Below are 26,702 nucleotides of genomic sequence, written 5' to 3' on the forward strand. Positions count from 1 at the left end.
CATGTGTGAGTTAACTAATTAGTTACATCCCACCTTGTGTTTGAGGTCATCATTCCGGATCATGTAAGCTTCAATTTTACTTCAGTGAAAAACTGTCAGAGGGAAACTCAGGGTTGGCATCCATAAAACGGATTTCACCTTCTTCCTGAGCTCTAGACCGACTGGCCATTTCTCTTGGCTTTAATTTCCATTGCTGATGTTGAGGAGTGGGTTTCCTTCCAGTCTAGAGCCTTCACAGATGGCACTTTCTCCCAACCGTTTTGAGGGGGTGCTTTCTGTGACATATCATGACTGAAGTTTCCTGTTATTTATCCTGTCTAGGATCCATTGAGCTCCAGGATCTGAGAGTTGGTATCCTTCAGTATTTCTGAGACATAATCCGCCAATGCCTCCTCAAGCAGTGCCTCTTTCAAGGTTGTTTGGAATTTCTAACTCACTCTCCCGAGCATCTTTAGTTGTTTTAGTTTTTCTGTGTCTTTCTTCAAACCTTCATCTTTCCAGGTCCATGGCTAATTTTTAGGAAACCATTGTCAATATGTTCCTTTTCCATGCTAATTTTCACTTACAGTATTCGCTTTAATTTCTTCACATTGTTCTAGGTTTCAAATGGCCATGGTCATTACAACTTCTTCTTCCTTGTTTTGATATCCATATATAAGATACTGAATGTGTCTGTTCTGTATCCTACGACCATCTCACTGTCTGGGAGGGTCTAGATCAGCTATCTGTTGGTATGCAGTTATTCCTGATCTGGATTTATTACAGATTCCTTCGCAGAGGGTCTGTGTTTGCTTCCGCTGCTTACCTGGAGCCGTCATTCCACTCCACCAAAATTGACATTAATACACCACTTTCTCCATCTCAAACCACACTAAGTACTGATGGCGAACTTGTGTTTAGAAATGATAGAATGGGAACTCTTTTGTCAGCTCACCCAGAGCCTACCTCAGCGTGCCATAGTGGAGGCATGCCAGTGTCCCTACAGCTTTCTTTCATATAAGTCCTCAGCTTTTCCTCCTAATGTTTCAGAGTTGAGGGCTTTGATGTGTACCAGTTTTCCACAAAAACTCCCCCAGACTTCAGAAAGTCATAAGGACAGATGTTGAGGGGCTGCAGATTTTGGGAGAGCCTCTCAGATCCAGCCCTGCTTCGTGCTTCCAAGCCGACTTCCTTTCGGAATTGAGTGTCTCTGTGTTTCATGCCATGTCAATAGTACATTTCACAAGATTTTCTCTAATTGCCTAGTATAGCAACTATGCAGCTGAACTAAAACCTGTATATGATCCTATATATTATCATATACTTACAGCATTTGTTATACATGCTTAGGATTTCCTGTTGTGTCCAGTAAAACCCTGATTTCTAGTAAACCCTTGGTTTCTGTTATATCTTTTCATTTTCAACTATAGCAATAGCTGGCATATTTTCTGTCACTGATCTTTTAGAATTAAGACAAACTGTGTGTGGTGCCACGTATCTCTTGTTTCAGCACTTTGAAGACAGAAACAGGAGGATCACGATGAGTATGAAGTCAGCCTGATTTCAATAGCCTGTTCCAGACCAGTCATAGCTACATAGTGTCTCATAAAAATTAAATAAATACGAATGGTTGGTTGATTGATTGACTGAGGACAGATATAGATACATAGGTAAATGATAGATAAGTCGGAGATACATAGATTTTACATAGGTAGCTAGACAAAAGACAGGCTATCTGAGATACATTTACAGCTATATATAACCTACTATAGCTTGATTTTAAATTTTTCATGTTATTCTGTAGAACTTTTGAGTCTTCTGGAACCTCAAAATGACAAGATCATAGAAACACAAAGACATAGCTGTATCTACATGTAGTTTATTTAAAGGGATTGATCATGTTGAAAATATTAGGAGTGTTTGAAGTATACAAATATGAACAATGAAAAAATCAACATGATTTGTTTTAGACAAAAAGCTTACCAGGAAAATTGTGTTTAAACTGTATTTTATAGAAATCGGGTAATATTTTAGTTGGCAATAACCTCGACAAAATAATAATTATAATAATAATAATTTCGACAAAACCTTTAAAAGCAGGGAGTCCTCTGTCTCCTGAAGCCCTTTTGGTAAAGGAAATGATCCCTTCTCTTTAAAATATCTAATTTCACACACATACAAAAAAAAAACCATTTTCTTCAAGTACAGCACGTCTAACTATCACAAAGTCCAACAGCCCCAGGCAGCCCTGCCCATCTCCCTAATTGTCCATCTTTATTCTAGTATGTTCGAGTATCTTTTGATACGAAACCTGATCTCTTGCTACACCTGATGACCAAGGAATGGCAACTGGAGCTACCCAAACTTCTCATCTCTGTGCACGGAGGGCTGCAGAACTTTGAACTCCAGCCCAAACTCAAGCAAGTCTTTGGGAAAGGGCTCATCAAAGCAGCCATGACAACGGGAGCATGGATCTTCACGGGAGGGGTCAACACAGGTAACCAGAGTGAGATGAAGAAAGGCAGCTGTGATAATATTATTCTTCTTAGCTGAAAACCTTAGACATAGCTATATAGATGGTTTTTAGCTAAAAAGAACTGCATATGAGAAATGGCTTTACTATTTAATGACTTAAAGGATTTGAATACACGACTAATGGAAATTTGCAGGATGTTTTCAGTCGGGCAAATTATCATGGGTATCCACTAGCGCTTTAAAAAATAACTTTTTGTTTCAAATTGGAATGTTTGCCTTCGTAATTTATGCAATTTCCAGCTTGGTACCAAATAACTTTTTAAGTGTGTGTGTGTGTGTGTGTGTGTGTGTGTGTGTGTGTGTGTGAGAGAGAGAGAGAGAGAGAGAGAGAGAGAGAGAGAGAGAGAGAGAGAGAGAGAGGGGGGGGGGGGGGGGGGGGGGGGAGGGGGGGGGGGAGAGGGGGAGGGGGGGGGGGGGGGGGGGGAGGGAGAAAGCGAGAGATCTACATGTGTCTGTCAGTCCTTGCCTTTCCCCTTGTTGAGGCAGGGTTTCTCTGCTGTTCACTGCTGTATACACCAGACTAGTTGTCCAGTGAGCCTCTCATGACTCTCCATTCTCTGCCGTTCATCTCTCTATGGGCATGCTACAGATGCTCAGAATACTACTGTATCTGGCTTTTACATGGGTTCTGGTGGTTCGAACTCAGGTCCTTACACTTGTATGACAGTTGCTTTATCTACCGGGCATCTTTCTAGCCCTACTTTTTAAATGCCATTTCTATCTGGGGCGTGAATTATAAGGGTAAGTATAGATTACTGCATGCTTATTTAAGATATTTTACTTTTATTTATACGTATGTGTGCGTGTCTGAGTAGGTTTGTGTGCATTAGGGTAGTGCCCTTAGAAGCCAGAAGCATTGGACCCTTCTTGGATAGAGAGTTACAGGCAGTTGTGAACTGCCCAACATGGGTACTTGAAACCAAACTTGGATCCTCTGCAAAAGCTGTATATGCTCCTAACCACTGAACATCTCTCCAGACCCATGTATGTTTATAATGTTAAATGTTTCTTAAAATATTCTACACCAACAGATATTTAATTCAAAACTTCCTTGGATTCCAAATACTTTTTCCTGTCTGCCACATAAATTTCCATAGTATGATACAGGCATGTAATTAAATCAATTCTAATAACCACTTAGTTAGGCTCTTGTCTGCAGAACATGATTAGTATGCAATAGATAATGAAGTAAACTTTGTTGCCAGAGACCCCGAGTCAGAGATTCTCTATTAAAAGCACACCAACGCCAGGTGTGGTGGTGCGTGCCCTTAACGCCAAAACTCAGCAATGAGAGGCAGGTGGATCTCTGTGAGTTTGAGGTCAGCCTTGTCTATAACAACAAGTTCCAGGATAGCTAGGGCTTGAGAGAGGGCTAGGGAGAGACCTCCAAAAGAATAGCAAAAGTATCCTAGTAATTTTGTAATAAGCAAATACAAATGTGTCATAAGGCTCAAAGCCTGTACACATGGGCACATTTGATGAAATTAGTGGGACATCCAGAGTATATAACTCCAGACCAACTAATGTGCTCTTATTAAACAATAATTGAGTTTTAGCTTGGATGCTGCTTGAGTGACATCAAAACTAAAATCTCCTACACAGCTAGAATTTGTGAGCAGTCAGCACTCAGCTAAACAGGCGTGTTTTGGCAGTCAACTGTATAGATGGTCCACACCAGTAATGTGTTATAAAGCCCAGTCCAGCCCATCAGCTGGCAGCATCTTTGGCTGACCTGCTCAGTCAGCTCTTACTGTTGATCCTGTAAAGAAAAATTTTAGTGACTGTTCAGATATTATCCCCCACATTTTTGATTCACTATGTAAAAAGTGCTTACTTGTAATTATTTTGTCTTTTGCTTTCCTGGTATATAGAGAGACCCGCCCAATGGAAGACTCAAAGGGCTCGGAAAAAAAATTTCAACCAATTTTCTATATTTAGAAGGTTGGATTGCTAGTTGGGTTTCTTCTTTTATGAAATGTATTCAAAAGCAGAGGTGGGGGATTACATCCAAAATACTAGAAACCAAACAACTAATGTCTGGTTCAGAGTACAGGACTTTAATGATGGCTGTTAAACGTGGTGGCAGGAAGAGAAAACCAAGGCAGACACAGAGGCATGCTGTAAAGTTAGATGTGTTTTGCGTATTATATTAATATTTATAGATTTTCTCTTTTTTGTCTGAAAGTTGTGTCCAGAAATGTTTTTACTTAGATGATGCATTGGCAAGCTAACAGGTGAGCCTTTTCTCCCAGGCTCTCAGTAGAGCGCACTGTGGATTAGTGCTCAAGGAGGTTTAGCTGATTCCTAAAAAGACTCTTTTGGTCTGATCTCACGTCTACTTGGCAACTGAGCTACTGAAACACGTATGACGTCTCCACAGTGACACTGCTGGGCGTGTTCTGCCTGGTCAGTGCAATGGTTTCCGAGCCCTTATTTGGAGTCAGCCAGTCCCTCAAGGCCCACAGTTGACGTCAGAGGGCATATCTCACATGCTGCTATGCATCACTAGAGAATGCAACAGTGCAATCTGGAGCTGTTGGGGACTCACAAGCTGCTCTGTGTGCAAGGAATCATATTCGACTTAATATTCGTAGAAGGGAGGGCACCTGAGGATGAATGCTTCTTGGGGAATGGGGAGAATGTTGATGAGCGTAAATTCTTAGAAAATGTATCTTACAAGTCATATATAGAAACAATTGCTCAAGAAGGGAGCTAAAGGATTAGAAACTGTCTATCCTTTAAATGCTTTCTTAAAATAAGATCAGGTTCCCTACTGCTGCAATCTGAAGTCTTTTGCTTTTAACTGTGAGGCAATCATTAACAGAAGGGGGAAACACGGAGAATGGTGAATATTAAAGGTGTGCTCACACGTTTTAGCATAAATTTGCCATTGAGTAAGACAGCATTATTACTACGCTTTCCACATTATGTGATATAAATAGAAAGAGGAAATTGAAGTTAATAAAATCTTAGGTAAATAACTACAGAAATGACCCTAATTCTTTCACGGACTGTGGAATAAATTAACTTTTGTGTTTTTTATTCCAAGGATGCGAGGATACTAATAAATCACCATGCTTACAAGAAAAGGGTCCTCTAATTATACCATAATTGTATTTATTCTTTGCTGACATTAGATATTCTCTTTTTCCATGTGAGTTAAAGAAATGCATTGTTTAAATTTTTATTAAATCTGATAAACATATCTGCATGATAGCCACTCTTATGAAGTTTCTTCTAAATGTAGCCTTTATAGAAACATGTCAGAATTGTATACCCAACACTCTCCCCCAAGTTACAGGCACTCATTAATTTCCTGCAGAATGGTAGGAAGGTCACTGCCCTTAAAAGACAAAGTTAATCCCTCTCTCTCTCTGCTCCTAGGAGTCATTCGTCACGTTGGAGATGCCTTGAAGGACCATGCCTCTAAGTCTCGAGGGAAGATATGTACCATAGGTATCGCCCCCTGGGGAATTGTGGAAAACCAGGAGGACCTGATTGGAAGAGATGTAAGTCATGAGGAGTGTTCTATTATTTGACTTCTCCTAGCAGCTGTAATACATCAGAATGATACTTTTGAGTCCAACTCTCAAAGTCAAACTCACATTATAAAAAATTTACTAAATGATTTCTTGTTTCCAAACTCTATGTAGATAAGTTCCATGTCAATTATCCCAACCAAGAAAAGTCAAATATAAGATAGACCAACTGCTCTGCCTCTGCTCAAACAACATATTCTTGGCATGACAATACCAGCCTGCATTTATCCCACGTAATATAGGGCAGCATGAACTGGCTGGTTCATCAGAGCAGTAGTGCATCGAAGATGAAGTCATCTGAGCTGTGCTCTATCAGAGCTGTGCTCCATCAAAGTGGTACTCCAGCAAATCAGAAGTTGTCTGAGCTGTGCTTCATCAGAGTCATAGTCCCTCAGAGCAGTAGTCCTCTGAACTATGCTGAATCAGAGCTGTAACCATCCGAGCTGTGCTCCATCAGAGCTGTGCTCCATCAGAGTAGGGCTCTCCCACTGCAAGGCTCAGGCTTTTGTAGCATTAGCATGCTCAATTGCCCAATTGAGGAAAGCCAAAAGGAGTGCCTTCCATTCAACATCATGACTTCCCTTGTTGGCCCCTCCTTTGGTAAGTACTTGGCTATGACGTATTTCCATCTAGCTTTAAAAAGCCCTGGCCCAAATATAAAAGAGTGCCAGTCTCTATTTCTCTTTCTTATGTCCAAAACTACACACTAACCAACAGTAGAAGTTTAGAGCATTCTTCCCATTTTTTTTCTAGGTTAAGATTTCATTTCTGTTTGTTTTTCTGGGGAATCCACTTGCAAAATATAAACAGTATTACAACCTTCCCAGGGATATTGCTCTCTATATAACTTCTCAAAAGTCCATCAACCAGAATCGATAAACTAGTAGTAAGCAAGTGACTATAGTTTATTCCTCCAATAACAATAAAACTTTTATCATTATTCAGTACATTAAAGCAATTTACTCTTCTTTAATTAAAGCCCCACAGAGGTAAAACATTTATGCTAAATAATTTGCTATAAAGAGACCTGTTGGAGCCACAATAAGATACTAGATCCTAGGGACCAGCTGCTTCAAAACTCATTCTTTTGTTCTGAGTCTGGAGCACAGTCTTGTCATTCTCACATCAGACAGACATCTTTTTATGCAACCCAAGAGAGGATGCTATGAAACAGAAGAGCAGATTCTAGAGGTGATACCCAATGTGCACGCATGGCCAACACTACCAAATAACACACGTAAATGCAAAGTTAGCAGGAAGACATGGGATGGAGGAGAAAGAAAGCAAGATAGGAAAGGGGTTTCTTAACTAAAGTTTCCTGGATGCTTCATCCAGCTGGCAATCCCCAAACTGTGAGGCAGGCAGGTCTGACTGGGAAAGAGGCTTGCTATCATTTCAGAGTATCTGGGACTACTTTTCCCAGAATAAACTAGCCTCAAACTCCAAGCTGGATTTTAAATAAATACTGATTTTTTTAGTTAGACCAAATATGAGGGTATAAATTAATTATTTCAAATGTTAGGATGACTCAGAAGTCATTTTGGAAGGGTCATGACTTAAATGTTTCTATCATAAGCATTATTATTCAACTGGGGTTGCAGTTCTAGAATTTTTCTCATCCATATAAACTATGAATAAGCTAAAGCATTCTTTAAAGACACAGTAACAAGATAACAACTTCATTGGCCTAGCACAGGCAGGGAATGCTGGCTTATCCTAGTTCATACCTGTTGACCTTGTGACTGCCATAGGATGACAGGAAGCAAGACTTCTGTTAGCAATTTCTCCCTTGTGAGTTGGAAAACTCAGTCCCAATTTATTTTCCTCTTCTTATCACATTTCCATCATATGCAAATAATATACACATGTTAGTAGGACCAAGAGATGTTTTATAGTGTCCCAATAATTAAAATGGTCTTGGTGCTAGCCCAGAGGGTAGGGAAAGGTGCTCATATACCCCGTAAATTGTGTGCCTTCATCCTTCATGCTCCCAGAGAGCTAACAAAAACAAGCCACACCTCACAGAGAACTAGGAGAGCTGGAAGAAAGATCAAATAAAAAGTAGTGTGTGATCATAGACATGTGATTAGAAGTTCCCAGCACTTCCCTCCTTCTTAATGAACAACCAGGTCTTCTCCCCACAAATACCAAAGGTGCTAAGCTCTGCTTTTAGGGTTATAAAGTCTATGCTGGGGGTCTACAACATCCCAGACTGACTGTGACCTAAATGCACTAGATGTCCTTTAAAGGATTAGTATTGCAACACTGAAAGAGCCTAACCTGCACTTACTGCCTGGATTCTGGACAATGCAAGGAATACTGGGGAATAAACACTCAAGGGAGTGAAAGGACTCAATAATAATTATAAGACACTGATGATGTCTTAAGAAGACATTAAAAGTGTACAAGCTTCTCATGTTTGTGGACTGGAAGAATTAGTATTCTTTAAATATACCGCCCACTCAATGCAAGCCCTATGAAAATGTCAATGACATTCTTCACAGAACAGGAAATAATGACCTTAAGGTCTGTATGGAACCACAGTGCCCCAGATAGCCAAAAGACTCCTGAGGGCATGTAAGCTGGCAGCACCACAAAAATCTGATGTCAAGATCTGCTGTGGAGCAGCAGTGTCCTAGCAGGGCATTGGCAAAAGGAACAAGTGGCACAACGAAACTGAGCAGAGATGCCATGCATGCACACGTACCCGATGCCTAGCAGAGCCCCAAAAGGGCTCACTGTAGAAGCGGTGCCGAGAAGGGTGCAGATCCCCAAAGGATTCAGATTGGATCCTTATCTCTCACTCTCTGTTCGAGATAGAACCAGATTGGGGGTGGGGAGGGGAGAAGCTGGGAGTTTTACAGACAGGGGAAGCCATAATCAGAACATATTATGTAAGAAAATCTAGTTTCAATAAAAGGAAAAAAAAATCATTGAAATGAGGAGTGGGGATCAAAGGCTTAATGAGGTGAAGAAGATGAAGAAGGAGGCTTTTAAGGCCCCATAGGGGCCGTAACTTTCTACAGGGGACCTGCAATGGCAGGAAACCAAAGCAAAACTTGACTAGTTGGGATGAAATCAAACTCAAAACATCTCCACAGTATGAGGAGCAACAGGATAAATAAGCAGCCTACAGAATAAAAGGAAATAATTGCCATTACTTCTCTAACAAAGGGGTAATATAGCTAGACTACTTAGAAACTTAAAAACACTTAAATCTTCTAACTTTAAAATGGGAAAATAACCAAGTTTCTTAACATATTGAAACACTGAATAGTATTAGCTATCAGGGACATGTAAATCCTAACTACAATGAAAACAGGTATTATAAAATAAATAAAAAATTCTGGCAAAGATGTGCAAAAATGGACTTCATGTACTGGTGATAGTAATATAGATTAGCCCAATCATTATTCAGAACAGTATAGAGGTTCCTCAAAAACTAAAAATAGCTATACCAGAGGATCCAGCTATCCCACTTCTAGGCATATATCCAAAGGAAGGGAAGTCAGTACACCAAAGCCTGCAGTATAGTTCACAACAGATACAGATAAGAAATTGGGGTAGGAGGGGATATAAAATTTTAGTTTGTTTCACCAGTGTTACAGTGCCTGAAATATTAAACATTAGTATAACACTTTGCTTGAGAATGTCAGTCATTGTAGGGCATTCGAACACTTAATGTCTTCATCCCTAAATTAATTGTAAAAATGGTTTTTCTGTTGCTATATAGTATTATCATGATCATATCTAGAAAAGCTAATTATAATTCATTGAATATGCCTTGTAATAGAACAGCATTTCAGGGGTTAAGCAAATGAACTATGAACTAGAACCCAAAATCCAACTTTTTCCTGAGACAACTCTTATAATATTTATCATATCAAGAGATCTAAAAAAATCTTGGCTTAGACAGATAACTTATAAAAGCACCTCCAGTGTGAAGTCAGGAAACAATTTCTAGCAAATTCCAATTCTTACTTAACACATTTTAAATTTATATTTCTTTAGAAAATAGCTTAACAAGAATTATAGGAGGCAACTAAATTTTTTTGAAATCTTTATCTCTCACCAACCACATTAACCAGACACATCCCAAATTAAAAATCTATAATCAGAAGCAAAGCTATGTTTTTGTTTTAACTTAAGGATGAACATTATGTCTGGGAGATTTTCTGACATATCAAATTATTAAACTATCTATTCAGAGTTGTACTTCAATAAATTACAAGTTTATCTCCTTGAGTTTTTATAGCCTTTGGGAATTCTTGTGAAAAGGGTCCTTTTAACGCTATCTTTGCATTTTAAGCCAAGAACTACCAAGGTCCATAACACAATTGATTGCCGGATTGGATGTGGTTATGAACTCAATACACTTGTCAGTTATCCTGGGGGCAAGCCAAATATGACTTCACACCATAAATTGAAAAGGCATCCCAACAGTGGTCCCAGTATGAGATTTTTTTGGACTTCTATGACTATGTTAGACAGGATATACCCAGAGGATGTGCAAGGAAAGAGTCAAAGGCAAGGAAACCCAACGACATCTGTTAGTGATACAGGGCAGAGTCAGAGATTGCTGAGCCTGGACCACACAGGTTCTGGGCAAACTGCCAAGGCAATAGTTAGGATCACTTGTGTCAGAAGCAAAGTTTTAGTTAAGGTAATGATGAATTTGAATTTGAGCATGTTCACTTTGAGGTTTCCTTGAGACATTTCCAGGAGGATTTCTGGCAAGCTACGTGGTGTGTGAGGCAAAAGCAGAAAGATTTGTCTACAAGCTTGGATTTAGAAGTCATCTCAGATGGTGGCAATCAGGCCATCCTGGTGGTTGGCGTCACCATGAGAGGGTGGACAGGGAGGGAAAGAAAACCTGGATCCTGATGATCTCTGCAATTTTGTGGCCAAACGGGGGGAAAAGAGCCAACAAAAGGAACTTACGAGGGGCTGAGATGTAGGGACTGAACCGTAAGTTATGGTGACGAGGGGAAGGCGGTGCTTCAGAAAGGCAGAGCGAAGGGAGCCAAGTGCTAATGACAGACTGAGGATGGCCGGGAATCAGAACTGTTGTTTAGACATCACTGGCACATTGATCCAAACTGCTTTAGTGGCGTGACAAAAGGCAAGCACAGGCAGAAGAAGAAAGGCAGCATCAGCGTCAATGGCACCAAGGAGAGACGGGTCATCTACAGGAGTCCCAGGGTGAGGGATTTAAGCAGCAGAGAAGGTGCTGATGTTCCAGGGAACAGGAGAGAGGTGGGGTTGGCTATGCAGTTCTAATGTAAGGGATTAAAAACAATGTGCTTGGGGGATAAGGGTAACAGATGGGGCAGCCCATGGGAGTCACACTGTGAGGGACTCTTCCTTGAGACAAGATGGATTTGAGCTTCATCACATAGTGGTCATGGAAAAGGGCTTTTGGAAAAAACAGATAATAATTCTGCAAAAATTATCCTAGAAGGGTCATGAGGTGGTAAAGAGTCCAAAGCTTAGGAGACAGAAAAAAAAGAAACCATCTGTAACTGAAGAAGAGGGAAGAAGTTACACTTGCAAGGTTGTGTCGAGATATTAAAAGGGCTTTAGAATAGAAGTTTATCATCATCCGTTATTATACTAACAGTTTTGTACTAAGAACCACCAGATACCTAGCTCCTTGCATAAAAACTCATTTAGTTCTCCACAGGGTGCTCAGAAATAATTATCATCCATTATGCTCATTTTGGTGGTGGCAAACCTAAATCAGTTGGGGCTCCAAAGATGGTTCAGTGGTTAAGAGTGCTGGCTCTTCTTCCAGAGAACTGGGGTTTGAATCCCAGTACCCACATGGCAGCTCACAGCCGTCTATAACTCTAGTCTCAGGAGATTTGTTACCTCTTCTAGCCACCAAGGCACTGCATACATGGTACACAGACATCTGTGCAGGCAAAAAAACATACACATAAAATAAGAACTAATAAAATCTCAAAACTTTTTTTTTCAAAAAGAGAGATTGAGTCAACCTTCCAGGTGTTCCATGACCAGTGAAGGATGCGGCTGGGATTTTAGCCAATGCTACCATACTGTACCCTTACCTGCTAAGCAATATTGTTTATATCCTAAGAGCTATTATTGATTTGAGGGCATCATTCTTTAAGGTTTGCTTCTCAGTTACTCTTTAGGGTATATTGTGGTGAGGTTATTGCCATAATCCCACTGTGAGCCATGAATAGTATAAATTGAAATCCATTTAATATGCCTAACCTGATGAGCATCAATAGGTCCATCGGCCTTGAACTGCTCAGGATACTTAGATCGACCTACGGTTGAGTCTGTTTTGAAGTGGAGTGTTGAATAGTTCATATGGTTTAGTGGCCACAGGACACTGTAGAGTACCAAATCAATCCTTTACCTTTCTAACCATATGCATACCTGGATGCTATGGTTTGCTGCCGCTACAAAACATTATGATAGAAAATCACTAACCCAGAAAATCTTGGTAGTTTCTTTTAAATGTATATTGCTTTTTGTATCTTCATAAAGTTGAAAAATCACAAGTTGAACCATTGCATATGATTGGGAGGGAGGATATCTCAATAAGGTGATTGTAATACTAGCCTCAATTTATATATGGAGACACAGAAAACATACAATTCGTAGAGTTACTCTAATCAACTAGCAAGAACAGAAGTCAGACCATCTGCCTAATAAAAGGGGAGGAATTTGTTCATCAGTATGAAGAGACTGGAGGATGTTGGTCACCAACAAAGGAGCACACATCAAAACTGACCAAAATTCCAGGCAACACTGAGGACTCATGCCTAGAGGCAGAGGGTAACAGCAGTCATGAAATTATTTACACCAACTAGTCCAAAGAAGAAGAAGAAGACATATTTTGAAGTCCTAATGAAAGACAATAGTAGTACAGGATAGTTTTATCTGTAGAAGCATAAAAACGACTTCAAACTTAATGGCTTAAGTAACAAACAGTGGTTTCTCAGCTACTGGGGAAGGAATTTGCGAGCGGCTTCCTGTAAAGCTCTGGATGCAGGTCTCTTGAGGCAATGATCACATGGCAACTGTGCAGCACTAGAGTGTGAGATTCTGCACAGCTCACTCACTGTATGTTGTTCCTGGTCACGTGTACCTCTTCAAAGAGCTGTGAAACCATCTTCCCAACATGGCACCAACTTTCTCCGGAGTACATGTTCTGACAGAAGGAAAGCTAAGGGGAAGCCTTTTCTGGTTATACACCATCAGTTTTCACTTTATCCCTTAGACGTGAGACGTTGCATCCGACAGAGACTGAGAGAAGAGTTCCAAGGACTTTCTGAACACTCTTTAAATTCACCCCCATTAGGGCCACTGTGACTGCTGGAGAAAGGAATCCCTCCTCGGGGCCTTTTTTCACCGCCAGTAGTGAGTGGCACATGGCTCCCCTCAGGATGGGCCAAAGGGAGGTGAGTCCATCCCAGCATACCGTATAGAATGAGCGCCACAGAACTCTGTATGACACACCCTGAGGGATGCGTTTTCTAAGGGTTGCAGAAAGTTGGCACCGATGCACCTGTGGCGTTTAGTGCGACTCCCACAGCTCAGGGATCTGAGCACTCTTTGAAAATGGGTCCTTGGGTTGACTGACTCCCGTGTGGACTGCTGAGCCAATGGGCAGCAGCTGAGCTTCGGGTCGCTTGCTTTATGCCTACCCTTAGCAGCTGCACTGACTGAACATGAAATGTGCAGCCAGGGCCCTGCTGGCTGACGCCTCTCCGAGGGTGAAGGTGTAGGAAGCCTTTCCTTTTTTCTCATTTCATTCTCTCAGTCCCCATGCTCCTTTATCTCTGACACAAAGGTTGCTTTCCACTTCTCAGCAGTACCCCTTTTCCCCAGCAGTCACGGGGATGCCAGATTCCTTAGAGAATCTCACCTTTCATTTCTCTCTCACCAAAATACAATCCCATCTGGCTCCCTGCTGGACCCTTCCCTGACCTCCTAAATAACTGTTCTAGATGGCTCTACAGGAAACAATGCGCCCAGCTGTCGGAAGGATTCCAAACCCAGATAAGTCAGTAACCAAAATGCCCAGTAGCAAAGTCAACTGCATCCTCTACAAATTTAAAATGAGACAGTCCTGTGTTTTCCTTCCTAATGCGTGCTGGCTTAAAAAGGAACTTCAGATCTAGATTTGAATGAGTGGTGGAACACATTTGGCCAAGACACCTCGCATGTCAGAGCCTGACAGAGCCCTGGATACAATAAAGATGAAGCATTACTCCCTGGGCTCTTGTCCTCAGTGCATGCATGCTAGACGTGGTCAATGAATGCTTCTTTTCTTCTGGCCTAAATTAAAGCTGTGTTGCTATTAGGAGAAGATGACTCTTTAGGCCGTTTGTCGTCCCCAACTCTGCTGTTTGTTTGGGTCATGTTGGTACACAAGTCACTAAGAAATGGACTTGGAACTCCAGAGGGCCTCTGATTGATGAGAGAAAAACCCAATTTATCCCAACTCAATTCTGTTAGGAAAAGGCATCTCGGGTAGCCAAATTGCCATTGCACTGTACAGAGTGCCAGAAGAGGGACGAGGTTACAATGCATGAGAGAGGATGCGACTTTACTTTTGTAGCCAGCACTCATTTTAGGCCATTGTTCTCCCCTGCCTTCAATCAGGAAGTGTGTTTTCTAGCAAAGTGTATGCAGCCCCGAGTGTTAGAGGAAGGGAGCTTCCAGAAGTTAGGAGTCCTGTCATTGACAGATAAGAAAACTTAGCATATCTTGACCATGTATTAGGAGATATTATCTTGACATATGACCGTGTATGTCCTCAGGTCAGCATAGTGCCATCATAGGCTGTATGTCCTCAAGAAATTAATGAAGTAATGAGCCATGAATTCAGATATCTGTCCAAGGTTACAAGGTAGTAGCTATAGAAACTAACTATAGTTCCTATACATTGATTTCTTGTGACTATTCTTATAGTCACAAGACTATATGACATGACTGAACATACTTAGAAAAGCTCCAGCAGTTATCTGCAAATGACTGATTTGAGCCCAGGTTCAGAATACAAATAGGACAGTCTATGACCACACATAAAGGATGCTTCCTGTTAACGCCTTGCATAACCTCTTACAAGATCTCACTCTTCAATGGTGTTCTCTTTCAGAACGAAGGTGTACATAGAGGCATGAGGCAGGATTCTATCAAATGCCCAGTGCAGTACTAAATGGTATACAATGAGTGAACAAGTAAAGATGTGTTCACTTACTCTTGAGGGACAAGAAAAAAAAGTTATTACTTATACAACTGTGATCAGTGATGGCCAGAGAGTAGAAAGGTCTAGGGTCCACTTCTAAGTCGACTTACTTGCCAATCATGAAGCCTGATTAAAAAGCCTCTCAGATGCTCCACAACATTCCTCAATGTAGGCTATGATCTCAAGAATAAAATGCAGAAAATTATTTGGGTGCCTGTCTTCCCAATTCTTCCAAGGAGGGGTACATGGCTTCAGCTCTCCAAATTTCTTAAGAGTGAAAGGGACCATCTTACCCCATACAGGACCCAAATGTTATGGATCTTTATGATTTAATCTCTCACAAAGATTCTCACTGAGAAGCATCCACAGTCACCCAGTATATGATGAAAATATCACCACCATAGCAACACACACTTCCAAAGACAGCCATCCTCTCTCCATGAGTTCTTGGTGATGAAACTGCTGGGCTGCCTCTAAAACATGTCAGAAGAAGAAGTACATTTGTATTCCTGTTATGAAGAAAGCAATATTTGTTCTATTTGGAAAACACACAAGAATGATCAGGAAATATTTGTAGATACGCAGACTGTAACTCTAATAAGAAGAGACTATGGACATGTTTGTAATGAAGAATATTAAATGGATTTTGTAGGCAAGTTAGACCAAATACATTTCTCTAAAGTACTTGAAAATTATCTCCAAACTTTCAGTTAGTCAACAAATAGTTGCATGCCATCACCCTCTTAGATGCCTTGGGGAATGTGAAAATTAAAACATATTTTGCATATTTTGCCAACAGACGGTTGGTTTTCTTCCTCTTCTTATACTGATCTAAATAAAAAGTAAGTGATTTATCCCATATTATGTATTGATCACTAGTTTAGAGCTAGAAGCATATAGTTGGTAAGAGGGAACTTATAGGAAGAGATAAGACAGCTAGCTAAGGAATACATACTTCAAGAAAGCCTGGTAGGAGCTGGGCAGTGAGGCTAGTGCTTCACATGTGTGATCTAAAGCAGTCGCCCTGAAGTCAGCAGTGTTATTATTTCCTCTTTGCAAATTAAGAGAATCAGGTTTCAACAGCCATGAACCGAACTGCAATTCTTCCCTTGATTTATGTTGTTGGGGATGTTCCAGGACCCCGAAAAGCTTCCTCCAAAGAAGAGAGAAATAGAGGGGAATTTTACTCATTTTTCAGATTTATATTCTCTATTGTTCAGCAGACAAGGTCTCTACCAAAATATGGCAATGTATAACTTGTTACACGTGGGAACAAAAGAAAAGGTGATTTGGATAATGAAGAAATCAAAATCTGCAGATGTATAGAATTCCCTAAGTACTCCTGGGCTCTATTTCCTAAGAGAAGGTTATCACACACCCAAAGACTGAAGCACCAGTGGACATAGGATTCCATAAGGGAGGAAAGAGATGTGACGGTCACAGGAAGACTGTGTAATTGCCTTTTATTTTTGATGTGGTACTCAGCTGAATTCACAATTATCTTTATTCCTTTTTTATTCCTCTTGAAATTTTTACTTTTACTAGTAGTCTTTAAGAAGATTCAGAACTTAAAGTGGAGGGGGAGGGGAAGGGAGATAGCACAAATGACTATCGCATACTGTTTAACCTCCAGAACTCCATTTTCCTCTCCCTCTTATAGAGCCGCCCCTCTGCATCCCCTCGGCATTGAGTCCTCAGGACCTGCCACTGAAATCCAGCACCGTAACTAAAGCACTTGCCTTTGCCCAGTGTGCACTGGAGAGGCACTTTCAGAACAGGGGAAAAGTCTTTCTGCTAAACCTTCCAGCAACGCATTAATATTTATTAGCATGCACTCCCCTGTAGGATGAATGTTTTATGATCAAATATGAGTGGCAACAAATGGAAATTTCAACCACAAGCCACCCACTCTCCCAGTGCTGCAGCGTGCAGGACTAGCTTCCCAATGCAGGCCTCTTCATTCCGGAAGAATCCCACTCACTGTTCTGGACAAGACAGCAATTGACTACTGCCCATGAGGCTCTTCGAGGCCACAATCAAGGTTATAGCTTTAAAAATCAACAAGGAGCAATTAAAATGAAACTGGGCACTGGCATTATATTAATGCTATGTTAAAATCTAGGACACATATAACAGGACTGGAGACCATTTCCTAATAATAGACGCATTTTAAATTTAAATCAGATCAGCTCCCTAACAATTCTGAAAAGAGGAGATCCATTGCCTTCCCAGGTTTGAACAAAAGCATGACTGTCTCGGGTTTGCCTATTCATTCCGTTTATTGAGTACATTTCATCTTCCGGGCCCATTGCACTGTAGGTTTTGAATCAAGATCAAGGTCTAAAAAATGACTTACATGAGCTCTTTGCTATTGAAAACTGCCCTCACTAAATCACTCTGTAATGCCTTTAACACACGACTCAATCTTACGCCAGCATTGCATGCTGAGTTATTAGATGCCGGAAGAAGCAAGTACATCTCCTCTGTATAATTAATGGATGCGCTGCACAAAGACCCAAAAATCAGAGCCCAGTAGCATCTGTTCCTGTTCTGTCAATTTCAGTGATTTGGTGCAGATGTAACTATGCTGAGGCTGTGCAACAGAGAGCCTATTGAACGGCCTCTTTTCTCCCTCTCCAGCTGAAGCTCTAACCTAAATATTTTAGCAATCGCTTGCCAATACAGTGTATGTCTGATTTGCTCTAAGCAGCATGGGGAAAAAATCATAAGCTCAGAGTTTTGAATCAGGCATTGAATGTAAAGTCTGATTATTTGTCTAAATTTTTGGGTAACTCATATATCTACTTCTTTACCTTCGCACCTACAAAATAAATATCACCAGGTAGGATTGTAACGCGGAATGCAGATCCTATATGAAAAGCAAGAGGTTGAAATAGATATGACTTTTGATATCAAAAATGTCAAAGACTGTGTTGAAATTACTCTATTTTACAGAGTACAAATTGTTTTGAAATTAAAATAAAAGGAGAGAGAGAGAGAGAGAGAGAGAGAGAGAGAGAGAGAGAGAGAGAGAGAGAACAGAATAGAGATGAACTTTTTAGGCCTGATTCAATTTCATCACTTAAGAGGATTATTTTATAGTCAAGCTCTTTTGTACTTAAGAAGTGTTATTAAGGATATTGTTGACTTTAAATAACAGAGTGTCTGGTTGCTAAGTGAGATTGAACAACAGCAAAAACAAACACAACAACAGCAAAATACTGCCCCTTCCCCAACTCCTGAAACTGACCCCATTCTCCATAATAGTGACTTCTACCTATTAAACCATCGACATGACAGAAGGAGGGACGAAAGAAACACATGAGTTAAATTTAGAAAGGATGTTTGGCTCAGTAACGAGATATCAATTTTGAATGAAACAGTCGTCAGAGCATGACTCTAACACATTGAAGGCTCAAACTGTAGATCTGGGAAGAAACACTTCTCTAGGAACAGTCTTCCTTCTAATGGGATTTTTACCATTCATCCTTCTTCTATTTTAGCTCCAGAGAAGGGTTGCCAGCTGCACCTCACTCTACCAGAGGACCACTGAGCTTTCTTTCAGTCTCTCTCATCCTCTGTCTCACGTCTTCTTTTCTCCTCTCTGACATGGGCTTTGTTTTGCTACCTGCAGGTAGTCCGGCCATACCAGACCATGTCCAACCCCATGAGCAAGCTCACCGTCCTCAACAGCATGCATTCCCACTTCATCCTGGCTGACAATGGGACCACGGGAAAATATGGAGCAGAGGTGAAACTCCGCAGACAACTGGAAAAGCACATCTCCCTCCAGAAGATAAATACAAGTAAGCAAGCCTCTCTTTCCACTCCCATGCCACCTAGGGAATACGCTAAGTAATTAAGCATCCTGTGCAGCGATGATATGGAAATTCAAGGAAAAGGTAATGCACCAGCCATGGCTCTTCCTGAGCCAGTATATTGAGTGAAGGAACAAACAAGTAGAAGCATGAGAACATTAACACAGTGACTGGGCTCAAAGCTCAGGATTTTACACATCCAAAAGTCAGCCCCATCTGGGGTTCAGGAATGCAGATAAGCCTTTTCTCAAACTTTTCTGACATCCTTTTCACAGTACCCAGAGAAGAAGGGCACCCCAGAGAAATGGCTGCTATTTATTAAGCTCTTTTTGTTGTGACTGAAAAAGGCAAAAACAAATCAGGCTTTGATCTTAGCACAGAGGAGTCTCAGGAGGGTTGAATGTTTTTCTAAACTAAAGCATCCTGGGCAGACATCTTGCTCAAACTTGACCACTGTTTCTCTATTTATGTGTGTATACATTCGCTGTCTCCAGCTACGTGTGTACTTTGATGTATGGGAGCACTTGTGTAAGCCACATGCTACATATCTGATGGCTGTGGTCATTTCTCCTAAGGACTCGGTAGCTCTGTACTGAAGTTGTCACATAAACATTTGGCTGTGAAAAGAAAGGATGCTCCCCCATCGGGATCACCTACTAAAGTTTCTCTCAGAAGAAAAATCTTCTGTTTTCACAAAGTGACATGCGAGGCTTCAGGGACTGGGCATTTCAGACTGTGTAATTGTCTATATCACAGAAGCTTAGATATAATTGATTACAATTCCAAAGCCTGTGATTCCAAGAAGCACTAGATTCTCTTCGGCTGCTGTTCAAAAGCTCAGTGCCGTGTGGTTCAACTGGTCCAAACCCCATCTCTCTTTGCCTTTGCCCCAAAAGGATCCTACTTCCTATAGCCACCTTCCTCACTGAGCTGAGATGTCAGGTCTCTCTGGCCTTGACTTTTCTCCCTAGGCCCCTCTCTCATCGTCCCTCCTGCTACTAACTTAGCCAAGCTTTATACTTTTATTCTATTCAGAGTGAAATCTCAAATAATTAATTTGGCTCATCTGAAATAAAAATTATGTTAGGAAACTCCTTTCTTGAATCTTTGCAGCTGGAACCCAAGGGGAGCCTTTGGGGAGGGCTACATCAGTCAGGTGGTAAGCTTTGGTGAAAACACTTCATCTGGGAATTCGAGAGAATGAATCGGGAGATGCTATATAATTAGTACTATTTTAAGCTATTTTAGGTAACAGTGGTAATTTTTCTGCTGCTATTGGGTTAGGTATGAGAGTTTAATGAGAAATGAGCCAGAAACTGAAAGACAGGGGAGCAATAAGGACACAAGAAAAAAAAACTCAAGGTTAAGTTGAGTACAGGTCAACGAGAAACACTTGCTAGACCAGCAAAGCCCATCCCTGTGCAGGTCCTGGTGGCTCCTGAACCAGCCGTGCTGTAATGTATAAAGTGAAGTGGATGTGTGGTTAGGTGAGTTAGATACCAGCTGAGGATACACAAGCCAGAGTTAGACGGGCCAGGGCTGTTAGCTGAGCCTTATGATTGACAGCTGCCCCGACAATAGGGTGCCTTTTCTTGATTCCAATAAGACACCTTTTGGTATATAATTTATGTATCTGGAAGGATGTCTTTCTCCAAAGGGATTCAAAGTGCTGAATGTACAACTTGCCTTCCAGGAAAAGAGGGACTGAGCAAGGGACAGGCATAGAGGATCCTGACCAATCAATCACCTCATGCCCATGAGCAGCAGAGTCCAGACACCGAGAGGATGAGGGTGACCATGGCAGATGGTTAGGGACATTAGGGGAGAACCAACTAGAGGCAGTCTCTGGAGTGATAACTCATCAGGGACCCATCATACCATATTTGTGGAGACATTAGACCATTGCTTTACTATCGCAGAAGGCAGCAGTTTGGGTTCATATTCATAAATGGGAATTCATACAAAAATTGTGGATACAGAGGAGGAGCACAGAGCCAATTGCTAAAGGGCTTATTTTGTTGATGGATTCTGAGGCAGCACAGAAACTCACAGCCTCCCACTCTGCTAGTATGAGCAGTAGCAAGAAATGGATTACAGATGCACAATAGAGCTCAGAAGTCACAGGAAGCTAAGAAGACTGTATCTGTGGGCTACAGTAGATGTCATGAGTTTGAGCCTACCATTCTGCCATTAAATTCACTAAATATATCCTGGCATTGTCCCTAGTCCCCCTTGGTGTATGAAAATCTGAGATGAGAAGTCACTAGATGAGTGAGTAATCCCTAAGTTATAAGACAGACTTCATTCCTTACTGTGTTCAGACCCAAAGGGGTAAGAAAACAGGTAAGCTCCTCAGGTGTGAAAAGTGATCAGGCCCCCTGAAAAATTTCCATTCACTTAGCCGCATGAGCAATTGCCCATGACAACCACAGTAGCCCCAAGAACAGACCTGGGAAGGGAAGCAGACCTGGTCATAATTTGTATCCGCCTAAGAATATCAACATTTGTGGCAACCTTGCTCAGTGTTTGAAACAGCAATGCTACCTTCTTATCTGAGCATACTTTTTGCTTTGTATCATAATTAGAAATTAGTGATTCTTCCTTTTATCAATTAAGCTTTATTCTACAAATTCTAAAAACTCCCCTTGTGTTTGCCTTTCCTGCTTCAAAATGGAAATTACAAAGAACTCAGTTGCCTGAAAATTAGACATTCAATGGTAGCCATCCTACCCACCCCCTCTTATATCCATGGTGGTTCTAGGACTATCAGGACACATCCATCAGTCTCCTGATGAAACATCAAGCCTCATCAATCAGAGGAGAGAGCTTTCAAAGCAGTAACCTACCCACGAGCCTGTTTACCTACAGAAATGGTATCAACTTATGGCGTACACGTCTATTAAGCATAAAGTATATCCTCTTCAGGAGACCCTTAAACCCTTTCTTATCAGCATGCCAATTATTAGTAACAGAAGCACTGGCTGTCTTTACATTTGATGTGCACTCTGACATCCATCATCCCATCCACAGCCCTCTCTACCAGTCAGTAAAAAAGCCTTGTCAGGGATTACCGAGGGCTCTGCTTAAAGAAGAGAATTATTTTAGACATGAGAAGTTCCCTGCTTTAGACTACTCAACCAGCCACAGTTTTTTAAACTGCAAATTTAACCTACCAGGGGCAATGCCAATTATTCCTTTACTGAATAAATATCTCCTGAACTCTTAGTATATACCTGATTTTGTTAAGATCTGGGAAAGCAAAATAATTCATTGAGTTTAACTCAAAGACAAAGAGGGTAAGAGGAAAATAGGTGAATATGTGTTATCTGGTGGTAATGAGAGCTATTAGGAAAAATAAAGCCGAGGAAGGTGTCTGTGGGCACACGCATGAATAGGTCTGGAGGGCTGTTTGTATTAGTCAGGTGTGGCCTGCAGGAGGAGGACACTGAAGCAGGGCCTTGAGTGAAGAGAGGAACGGCTGTGGAAGGACCATTCTGGAGAGCATGCAGGGACAGAATCCCAGGACCTTCAGTGAAGACATGAAAAGCTTAGCAAAGACTCAGATATAATTACAAGGAGTTTGGATCTAAGAACTTACAGATGATCACCCACTGTGCTTTACAACGTTGCTCCAGTGGCATGTAGAGATTAGACTGGAGTCATGAACAAGGTTAAAAGCCAGCGATGCATTTATAAGGATCTCACAGGAATGTAGGGCAGACACGGTGTTGTTTGGGTGAGCAGCTGAAAAGGTAGTAAGCCTGGTCAGATGCAGGATGTAAGACATATATGGGCTGTTCCAGGATCCAAGTGTCTTCATGATACAACTCAAGATAAAGTTCCAAACGTGCAAAATTAGAGCATGTTTTGATAGCACAGACTTTGCTCTGTCAATAACACGTACTACATATTATCTGCATTTACCAACTCAAGCCCATTCCTGTTTCCTCAGGGCATGGCCCACCTGTTGGATCTCTGGAAAATGAGAAAGGAAGTCCAAATAGCATACAATCCCACCCAGAAATACTTCAGTACCAAAATACTTCTGTCTTATATTAGCCAGTCATGGGCTAGAACTGAGTGGTAAATAGTGATCTAGAAGCCCTTCAAAATTCACTTTTTTTCTTGAAAAACTAGAGGTTAAGAATGGCAATAGATCGGAGGGCACCAAAACAGAGAGGGGGAGAACTCATTCTGGTTTGCTGTAGCCCAGTAAGGCAATTCTTGGTCAACACTTCCTACCATATGCCTGTAAGTGACTGAAAGAGGCATTTGAAAGTTTTCACACAGAGAAATGACTAATGGAAGTTACGAAAATCCTTGTTACTCTGTTTTGATTTCTGAGTACCTGTGTTGACTGGCAGCCATGTACTCCACAAAGACTAATACTCTTAGGAAAACGACCCTAGTTCCTTGTCCATTGGTTGAGCTATTTGGCCACAACCACAGCCGTCAATATGCTCTAGACACATTGCATACATGCATACAATTTTTTAAAGAATAAATAGTGCTTAAAATGTATTATTTTATTGTTAAAAATGTATCTAAAAAGTTGGACAATCCTCTCTTCTGATGCGAGATCCCACCCTCAGCTTACCAAAAATCCGTTCTCAGTAACTAAAATTATAAGATTTCCAGAAGCTATAACTTTTTTTCAAGTTTGAAAGAAGGAATGTTGTTTTAGGGAGAAGAGGAAGTCTTTGCCTGTTACAAGTGCTAGGAAGGGCAATGACAGGTAGACGTGGGAGAACAGATTATTATAGTCCTAGAACGTTCGGCCATTTGCCAGTTTTCTCCTAGTAATGATTCTGAATCTGTGAGCCCAGGATGATCGGTCACAAAGTTGTGACTAAACGGCTGAACACATAAAAGAACTGTGCCATGTGGCAGTCCAGACCTTTGGTCCCCTTCTGGCCCTCTCAGTAGGAACCATGGACCATGTTTATATAGCCCCACAGCCTTAGGTCCAGCCATGACCCTGAGCTTCTGCTCAGCAGCCCATCAGAGCCAGGATGTTTGTTAGAATAGCTGTACTACTTCTAGCCTGACTCTGCTGATTAAGAGTCTACCTCCCCCTTCAGTTATAGAGAGGGTCCAAAGATAGAAAAGTTGCCAAAATTATATCCTGGCATGTGTCATCAAGTGTCTGTTATCACTAATTATTAAGTGGTAATTGATTGAATTTCTTGGTCTCTGAAGTAATAACCAAAAATCACAAGTTTTCCCTGAAGAGCTGAAAATCTAGTGTCACTAGGGCCTGAGTCTACAGTACAAAAGAAGAAAAAGCTGAAGCTGCTTCCCTGTGTTCGAGAGATCATGAATGTCAGTAAGGCTGAAATGTATCCTGCCTCTGCCGGGGCAAGAACTTGGGCTGATGCAAATCAGCCCAGAATGTCGAGAATCTTAGATTTTTCTTCTTATCATTTACCTAAAGGACATTGTAAGAAAAAGACCAAATTCAAGTTGTCTTTGGGATTCAATTGATTAAAGGTGGTGGCGGTGGCTCATCGCTTTATATTTTAGATTTCACCAAATGGAAATTTCATCTGGCTTGGTTAATCATTATATTGCGCACATCAGTCTAGGACATCTTTGTGAAGCTAGAAGTCCCCGGCTTTTTCTCTCTGCTGAAATGAGAACTCTCCATCAGGCTGAATTCAATCTCAGAAAGCCTCTCATGGCAGCCCACTGCAAACACATGTGCTCTGAGGGTTAGTAAATGGAGGTGTCACTGCGTGCACTGAGGTTTCCACACTGCCAGTTTGCTAGAAAGATAATTTGATGCTGTTCGCCCCAGAATAACATCTGACATTTAACGGTGGCCCTGCCTGATGAGGCCACCCAGAGCACTTTTCTCTGAAGGAGCAGATTAAAATGAGTTTGACATTTATATTTTTAAGTAAACAAGAAACAGAAATGATTGCAGAATTCCTAAAATACAATCAAATGATATTGGAATTTAGAATCCTCTGGGGGGATTTTTTTATATATAAAGTTCTTGTTGCAATACATGACTTTGAACTTATTCACACAATTTACAAAAAGAACAGTGACGAGAGTGGTGTGTCCCAGTAGGACAGAATGACATCTGTAATACATCCCAGATTTTTGTGGAGAGCCTTTCCCCTTTCCACTGAAATGGGTCTGATGAACACACTGGTCCACAAGATAAGTCAAAGCTTTTTAAAAAGGAAGTTGGTTAAAAGAGATTATGGAAGTTCAGTTGATTAAAATCAAAATTAAATTGGATTTGAAGTTCAGTATGTGCCTATGATGTGCATACCAATTTAAATCAATTTATGACAGTGCGGTTTCTATAATTCAAAATAAGCACTCATGACCGTATCATTTATATCCTGGTCCCTTTACTACCACACTTGGCCACCACTCTAAAAGATGACTTTTGCATAATTTTCAGCTATGGTGGAACAGCCTCCCTTAACAGACAAATGAGAGAGCAAATCTGGAGTTGCCCCAATCTCTGGTACTTAATTAATGACATGGGAGAGGGGCAAGAATACTAACCTCCTACAATATGTAAGACAGCTTCATATGAACTCCTGGTACCCAACAATGGCATCCCTTTGGATGTGCTTGCTATTTGAATACATATAGAAGAAACATCGCTCAGGAAGAGTGGTGAGATTAAAAATATTTAACAGTCTGTAAGAACTTTGGTGCCCTTAAATCCATAATATAAAATGCCAGCTCTAATACATCCTAATATCACTGTAGGAAATTTTCTGTAATATCGAACTTTATTGGTGCTGAGAACGAAGCCTATTCTCTCCTAGAGATGCCCAATAGCATCTCTGTATTAGAACCCTTCCTGTATTGGGAGTCAGGGAATGGAGTTGACTGCTGTGCCCTTGTGGTTGTATAAAAGCTAGTCTTTATTTGAAGAGACACACTGACTTGCCTAACAGGCAGAACCTGCCCATGATGGAAATCAAATAAGAATTTGCAATTCAACAGCACCAGCTCCTAGCCTACTGCTTTAGATGTTTCAAGCCCGGTGATCCTCCTGCTCCAGGCTGGGAACTCTCCTGTCATAGCCTTTGGTGTCCAGAGAAATCCCACAGTTTACAGTTAGTTGTCAGCTAACATGAGGATGAGACAAAACCCAGAGAGGCAATTGTTTTACCTCTGAGGCCCTGGCAAGCTCACTCTTTAGATGACATTGCCCAGGGAACATTCTAATAAATCAGGGTTCTGCCAGAATAGATGTCAGATGTGAATAGGCAAAAATGCTAATTTTTATCTATAAATTACTTAGAATTATTCTAGAAGTTAGAGGCAAGGAAGCAACATAAATCTTGAGCGAATGAGTAATTCATGAAGCGAGCACCATGAGGTAATTTTTCTAAAAAATTTGCATTGTATATCTGGCAAGTAGTATATATATTTCATATCCCTAGACTATAGTAGATCATATGTATATTCATATTTTCTATTATTAAACCATGGAGCCAAGTCTCCCCAAAGGGTTGACATCAATCAAGAACCTGTTGCCTTCATCAATACACTTATCAACATCACTATCCCTGAGGGGCAGCAGTGCTAAACGGTAGTGACCATGTGGAGATGAAGGACAGTTAGTAA

The 26,702-nt window shown here is 41.0% G+C and overlaps 1 protein-coding gene across 8 annotated transcripts in view; it reads left to right on the forward strand.

Moving 5' to 3' along the window:
• Trpm3 (transient receptor potential cation channel subfamily M member 3) overlaps positions 1-26,702 on the forward strand; it is a 281,511-nt gene that overhangs the window by 16,678 nt on the left and 238,131 nt on the right. For all 8 annotated transcript variants that reach the window (XR_007594808.1, XM_050159348.1, XM_050159396.1 and 5 more), the window contains 3 exons: positions 2,263-2,476; positions 5,899-6,023; positions 18,917-19,088. Coding sequence is in view for 7 of the 8 variants with exons in the window: in XM_050159348.1 (XP_050015305.1) it covers positions 2,263-2,476; positions 5,899-6,023; positions 18,917-19,088 (511 nt within the window). In the remaining variant the exon portion in view is untranslated. The remainder of the gene's footprint in view (positions 1-2,262; positions 2,477-5,898; positions 6,024-18,916; positions 19,089-26,702) is intronic.

The sequence above is a fragment of the Alexandromys fortis genome, unplaced genomic scaffold (assembly GCF_014885135.2).
Source record: "Alexandromys fortis isolate MF-2015 unplaced genomic scaffold, M_Fortis_MF-2015_v1.1 scaffold_10, whole genome shotgun sequence".
NCBI classification, from domain to species: domain Eukaryota; kingdom Metazoa; phylum Chordata; class Mammalia; order Rodentia; family Cricetidae; genus Alexandromys; species Alexandromys fortis.